General features: G+C 50.6%; 3 protein-coding genes across 3 annotated transcripts; 2 read left to right on the top strand and 1 right to left on the bottom strand.

Annotated features, from left to right (window-relative positions):
- Nucleotides 1-63: 63 nt before the first annotated feature.
- LOC120957977 (dnaJ homolog subfamily C member 21) lies at nucleotides 64-2220 on the top strand. The gene is made up of 3 exons (XM_040380472.2): nucleotides 64-388; nucleotides 463-1080; nucleotides 1154-2220. Exons 1-3 carry the CDS (start codon nucleotides 198-200, stop codon nucleotides 2088-2090), a joined length of 1746 nt encoding a protein of 581 aa, XP_040236406.2. The 5' UTR covers nucleotides 64-197; the 3' UTR covers nucleotides 2091-2220.
- LOC120957978 (LHFPL tetraspan subfamily member 2 protein) lies at nucleotides 2214-3680 on the bottom strand. The gene is made up of 2 exons (XM_040380473.2): nucleotides 3312-3680; nucleotides 2214-3228 (listed from the first exon to the last, which is right to left on the bottom strand). The coding sequence occupies exons 1-2, from the start codon at nucleotides 3500-3502 to the stop codon at nucleotides 2739-2741; spliced, it is 681 nt and encodes a 226-aa protein (XP_040236407.2). The 5' UTR covers nucleotides 3503-3680; the 3' UTR covers nucleotides 2214-2738.
- Nucleotides 3681-4436: 756 nt separating this feature from the next.
- LOC120955496 (prolactin regulatory element-binding protein) lies at nucleotides 4437-6425 on the top strand. Its single transcript, XM_040376404.2, has 3 exons — nucleotides 4437-4727; nucleotides 4790-5921; nucleotides 6012-6425. The coding sequence occupies exons 1-3, from the start codon at nucleotides 4587-4589 to the stop codon at nucleotides 6095-6097; spliced, it is 1359 nt and encodes a 452-aa protein (XP_040232338.2). The 5' UTR covers nucleotides 4437-4586; the 3' UTR covers nucleotides 6098-6425.
- The last annotated feature ends 412 nt before the right edge of the window (nucleotides 6426-6837 follow it).

Raw genomic sequence — 6837 nt, 5'->3', positions numbered from 1 at the left:
GCTCATCTATCAAATGTCAAACCGATGACCGGCGAAGCTGCCACATTGCAACGTTTGTTGTTATTTTCACTGCACGCGCCTGGCACGGCTGTCACACGGAGTACTTTTTTTCGTTCCGTTGGCAAATTTCTCCTCCGTTCCGTTTCGGTAGTTATTCGGTGGAAATAATAACAGAAACTTGTATCGTACGGTGCAAAATGAAGTGCCACTACGAGGTGCTCGGAGTTACGCGCACGGCCGACTCGGACGAAATCAAGAAATCGTACCGCAAGCTTGCTCTCCGCTGGCATCCGGACAAAAACCTCGACAACGCAGAGGAGGCAAACCAACAGTTTCTTCTCGTACAGGCTGCGTATGATGTGCTTTCTGATCCGCAGGAAAGAGCATGGTACGGCAAGAATGGTGTAGGCTGGAAAAAACATCACAAAAATAAATGACACCATCGCTCCCCTCTTCTCCTAGGTACGACAACCATCGCGAACAGATACTGCGAGGCGGACATACCGACTATGAAGATAGTTCTTTGGATGTGTTCCCTTACTTTACCGCCTCTTGCTACAAGGGCTTCGGGGACGATCCGGGAGGGTTCTACGCCGTGTATGCAGAAGTGTTCAATAAGCTGGCCACGGAGGAGGTGGAATTCCTCGACACCGAGGAAGAGTTCGACGAGATACCTAAGTTCGGTAACTCGCAATCCGATTACGAAACGATCGTGCGCCAGTTTTACGGCTACTGGGAAGGGTTCTGTACCAAAAAAAGCTACGCCTGGCTCAATCCGCACAATGTGGCCGAGATTCGCGACCGTCGGATATTGAAGGCCATCGAGAAGGACAACAAGAAGGTGCAGCAAAAGGCGCGCAAGGAACGAAACGACGAGATTCGCAGCTTGGTAATGTTTGTGAAGAAGCGCGACAAACGGGTGCAGGCGTACAAGAAGCTGCTAGAGGAGCGGGCAACCCAGAACCGGCTGAAGTCGGAACAGAAGCGGTTGGAGCAGATACGCCGCAATCAGCAGGAGATCGAGGAGCAACAGCGCAACTCGTCGAGCTTTTTCAACGACGCGTACGAAGAACAGTTAAGGTGAAGAGGATAAGCTTCGAGTAACGGGTGTGTATAAATCGGTTGCAAGCGTTTTAAACTGTCCTTATTGCAGGAAACTGGAAGCAACCTATGCCGAAGCATCGGAGGAAGAGTCAGACGACGAGGACGGGCAGGTGAACGGGCTGGAAGACGCAATGGCCGGCCTAAACGTTAGCCAGAACGAAAATGGGGAGGAAAGCTTCTACGTGGACGATCTGTACTGTGTCGCCTGCGACAAGATGTTCACCAACCGTAGTTCGTACGAAAACCACGAAGCATCGAAAAAACACAAGCAAAACGTTGAGCTGCTGCGCAAGGAAATGCGCAAGGAGATGGAGGAAAATGAGTGTAAAGAACAGACGCTGGACCCGGAAGGGGGCAGCTTATCGAACGACGATGAGCTGGAAATTGCCAACGGAACTGATTGCGATGAGCAGCCCGAATCGGAAGTGCAGCAAGAGGCGAAGCCGACAAAAAGCAAGCAAAAGAAAAACAAGGGCAAAAAGAAGGCACTCAGCAGCACTACCATACCTGTGATAAAGTCGTCCGACGATGAGGAACACGATTCTGCAACCGAGGCGGGTGATATGATCGGTTTACGGCTGGGACGCGCGACAACTGCCGCACCGAGTGACGATGATGACGATTGGACCGGTGGCAGCAAGAAATCGAACCGAAAAGCAAAAACCAAGGGAAAAGCTGCTGACTCGGGTCCAAAGGGCAAAGCGGCCAAAGCACAAGCCAAAGGTGAGGCGGAGCCCTCCTCCGTGCCTGTTGCTACTGGATTGAGCAAAGAGTCGGGCCCCATCTCAGACGACGAGAGCACTAGCCAGTCGAGCACGGAGAACGCATGTGTGACGTGCAAGGAGAAGTTTACCTCCAAGAATAAGCTGTTTGAGCATCTGAAGAAAACTGGCCACAGTGTGTACATTGACAAGCTGAAGGCAGCGAAAGCGGTTGCGAAGGGGGCTGATGGCGTGAAGGGTGGTGGTAAGCGAAAAGGAAAGTGAAGTAAGAACGTACCACCCGCCGGCCGGATCTGATCTCGCTGTTGAGAAATGGAAATGATGCAACAAAACTGACTCAAACCGAACCGACTTTCTTAAGTAAAGTGAGATAGAGCGAGAGAGAGCTACAAAAGTGAAGTTTTATATTTATTTCGAGAAAGAAAATATGGCTTACAAAACAATACTTGGCACTTGAGGGATGTTTGTGAGTTAAGAATGTTCTGACGGCTTAACAATAGGTGTATAAAAGCTGCGTGCCCTATGCATTGCAAGGCACTGGAGGTTCGTACGATAGAGAGAGCATGTAGAGTGTAATAATCTCGCTAGAGAGGCACGTTGTTGCTAAAAGTCTTCTTTTGTGTGCGCTTTCCTTCGTTTCGGGTTTCGTTCACTGGAGCATTGTGTGCGGACTTTGGTTTAATTTTGACTCCCGACCTACTTATCGGATGAAAGTATTCATCTGGACGAACGACGTCACTCGATGTCCTTGCACCGAGCGCTAAGAAGATTGACTGGCCGGCCTGCCTTTCTTGGTACCGGTTGCTCTGCGCACCGGGCAGTTAGTTGCCTTGGTGATGACGCACGTGCAGAGCTGCCTCGTTACAGGTTTGAAGAGATTCGTAAGTGGTTGGGCAGAAAGCAGGCCACGATTCACATGACGCACACCAGCACCTGCCCGTCGATGACGCGGCGCTGTGCCTTCGAGCTGTAGTACGCCGCCTCGGCCTTCCGGCTGAGGACGGTGGAGAGAAAGGTGAGCAGCACACCCGCCGCCCCGAGATAGATCGAAACGCCCAGCGTACAATCGGCCGGCGAGTACGCTTCCGAGTCCGGTCCGCAGAGCGTCCTCACGCGCGGTGCGTCCCAGGCGAGTGGATAGACGAGATAGCCGCACAGCACCAGCATGGCCGAGACGCCCTGGAAGATGCACAGCAGCTTGTGCATGCTGAAACCGTACACGGAGTGCAGCCGGCAGCAGGTAACGAGCGTGCTGACCAGCGTTAGGCCCAACAGTATCGTCCCGACACACATCAGGGTCATGGTGAACTTCCACGGCACCGGAAAGACAGTCGAGTCCGTCAGCAGCCCGTTAAGATCGAAGTTGCCACAGTTGTACTCTATCCGTCCCATGCGTTTGCATCTGTACAGTGGCACACAAAACAGGCACAGGCAATGAGCGAACCGAACCGAATAGTCGGCCAATAGCCGCCATCGCACCCTTACCTGTTATAGATGCCCACCGAGGGATGGCGCAGGACGGTAAAGTTGCCTTCCTCGTTGCGGATCTGTATCACTTCCGGTCCGATCAGCCATTTCGGTAGTACGATGGCGCCGAACAGAGTCATACACGCGATCAGTGTAACCAGGAACCAGAGAAGGCTCCGGCTCGTGATGAGTAATCCGCCGGTACACATCGCTCGGGATTTGCAAGATGTGACTAGACCAGCTTTGCAGAGCTACCAAGAGGAAAATATGAGTGTGCGCTTCTGAGTGGTGCAGCAGAAACTGAAATTGTGTTGTTTGTGTCGGCAAAACAGATGAATGCAGCAGCTGTCAAGTGCAAGCGCGTGCAAGTTGCGCATCCCGTTGTGCAACGAAGCATTTGTTGTTGTTTTTTTTAAATAAAACTCGATGTAAATTTTAATTGAAATAACCTTTGAAAATTGATTGTTTTTTTTCTTAAATTGGTAATATCATAAGCAATCATTTCACCTCAACCTTATTAATGCTCTTAAATAAAGTACTGAGTGTATCAATATTGGCAAATTATTTATATTTTGACCAGAAATAACTGCCAATGCAGCACACTGGTCGATTTAAAATGTGTTCTAAAAACGATTTATACTAGCGCCAAGTTGCATAGAAGCGCTGACTAGTGCAACTAATTTAGTTTTCCATAAACTTAACAATGGCTGCGTCCTCAGTTTTGACAGCATGCCAGAAAATTATGGCTTGCTTGAATATTATGGAAAGCTGTCCGAAATGTACAATTATGGCTCGCTGGCTGGGTGGTTTGCAAAATATACCGATTGTATGCAGAATGGCGCTAAGGACAATTTCGAAAAGCCTTTTTGGATGGTTCGTGAACAGGGAGCGTTTTGAAAAATACGTTGACACAAACCATTGAACGCAATTTTTACGTTCATGCTCTATAAAAATGACTCAGTCCATCACTTCGCTGAATCTGCTCTGACACTGTGTTCAGTAGATGTTGCTTCCCGAGCTAATAATGCAAATGAAAGCGAAAGTAAAATATTTTAGTGCTCGCGGTGCGCACCGTCACCATTGACCGCCAGCTGATTTGTATGCAACTGACAGCGGCGGAACAGCTGTCAGCGAACGGCTGACAGGAAAGCGTATGACAGCAACCAATAATACGTGGAAGTGAAAATAGATCGGTGCAGCTCGCATTTTGTGTTTTGTTTAATTGTAGCGCTCTCTATTCCATGAAAACATTCCCATCGGCTGGCAAGTAGCAGCGCAGCGCAAAGTGCAACCATGTCCGCGGCCCGAAAACCCACGGACGGCCTGCTGGCGCGCGTCAACTTCCCACTGTACGCGATCGAAATGCTCACAAGCCGACACGTTCTGGTCGCTGGTGGCGGTGGTGCCTCGAAAACGGGTGTTGCAAATGGATTTGTAAGTGAGCGGGCAGACTTTATTTTACCATAGGAGCTAACACGGGTTGGGGTTCGTTTTAGGAAATTTATGAAATTTACCACGACGGCGAAAAGTACGTGGCGGACGAGGTGATACGGCACGAAACGGGCCCGACCGTTGTGATGAACTGTGCGGTGAAGAACGACGAAAAGCGAACGCTGCTGATGGCTGGCCAGGAGAGCCACTGCCAGATGTACCTCGTAAATACGATTATTGATTCTGGCGAGTACAGCCCGTCCGCCTCCACGACCGGCAACAAGCCCGACTCCGAGGGGCTGCGCAAACGAAGAAGCATCTCACAGCAACGCTCCGTCCCGTTGAATGCAGCGGGTGCGACGGCGACGACGCCACCACCACCGGCGGCTGCTGGCGATGCGAAGAAATCGGACGATGGAAAGCAGCCAACGGGCAACCGGAAGCAGATACGGTTCGAAATCAAGACGGCCGACTCGGTGCAGACCGACTTTACCGAGGCGGAACCGCTGCAGCGAGTGGTGCGCATCAGCCCGAACGGGCGGTTAATGGCGACGGGCGGCATGGATGGCCATCTGCGGGTGTGGAACTTCCCGAAGATGACGATCGCGTCCGACATTGCGGCGCACACGAAGGAGATCGACGATCTGGACTTTAGCCCGGACAGCAAGCACGTGGTGTCGATCGCGAAGGACGGGCTAGGCGTCATCTGGTCCATCAACCCGGACAAAGAGTCGAGGAAGCTGGTCTGGAGTCCGCCAGCCAACTGTCGCTATCTGATGAAGCGCTGCCGGTACGGGCTAGTCGAGGGCCAGAAGGACAAGTTTCGACTGTTCACGCTGGCCAACCCGTTCGCGAAGGCGGGCAAGGCGAAGGGTCTGCTGCAGCAGTGGGACCCGGACGCGGGCCGCCTGACGGGGGTGGTCGAGATCGACGAGTCGTTGGCCGCGCTGGCGGTACGGGACGACGGGCGGTTCGTGGCGATCGGCACAATGTTCAGCGGCTCGGTGTCGATCTACATCGCGTTCAGCATGCAGCGCGTGCTGCACGTGCCCAATGCACACGCGATGTTTGTCACCGGGCTGGAGTTTCTGCCCGTCACCAACTTCGATGGTCCCGCCATCACGGGCGACACGGAGGCGGCTGTGCTTTCCATCTCTGTCGACAATCGCATCTGCGTTCACAGCCTACCCTACCGACGTAAGTAAGAAACCCCCATTTGGGCATTTCGTACACTCGTAAGTTAATGTTCATCGTGCGGTTATCCTGAAATTCTTTTTTGTTTTTTAGATTCACTACCAGCATGGGTGGCCATCATAGCGATCATCTGTATATTGTTTTTAACATTCTGCTTCTGCTCGTACGTTGGACTGTGAGCTCGCAACCTGCCCTTGGAGAGGCGCTTGTTCAGCAGGAGCAAATACACTACACTAAGCATTTTGTGTGCACCTTAGGTGAAACTACGATAGCGGAGACAGGGAGTTAGCAATCTTTCAATCACAAAGCCAAGCACCCGACGTACCAACGACGTATTACGATTGTGTGTGTGAGTGTTTCGTTTCGGGGTATTTTTTTTTGTTCGTTTCGGAAGCCTCGACGTTGGCGTAGGTTCTAATTTATTTGACATACAGCACTGTACAGAGTTAGGCAATTAATAAATATATTGTTATTTGTGGCTATAGGAGCAAAGCACGTAGTATTTCACTATTGAGGCATTTATTTTATATACAGTTGGTGGTCTTTAATACTTATGAATCCGATAAATGTGGTTCAATTGCTGATCAGTTGCTGTAAACTATGGTCAGTCTGGTTTGGCCATTACTTGGGTCATTCTCAGTGACTTTGTTTAACCCACGGCGGCTCTTTGAACTTTATTGAACTTTTATTGTTATTTACCAACAAAACAAAGAAACTAACATAAAACGCCCAAAACAATTGAAAGTTAATGTGGAAGAATCCGGAACTACTGAAAGTGGGAAAGTTTGAGTTCCTTATTCTTTGTTCTTCTTCGATTCCTTCAGTCGTCTCAGTTGCTTGTCGCACTATACAGTAGGTGACCGCTAACTGGATGTGTTTTAACTGGAGTGCTTTTTAACTGGAGGTTCGCTAACTGGAG

This window comes from Anopheles coluzzii, chromosome 3 (assembly GCF_943734685.1).
Source record: "Anopheles coluzzii chromosome 3, AcolN3, whole genome shotgun sequence".
Lineage (NCBI taxonomy): Eukaryota > Metazoa > Arthropoda > Insecta > Diptera > Culicidae > Anopheles > Anopheles coluzzii.
Note: the sequence above shows the minus strand (reverse complement) of the source record. Positions and strands in the feature narration are given on the sequence as shown.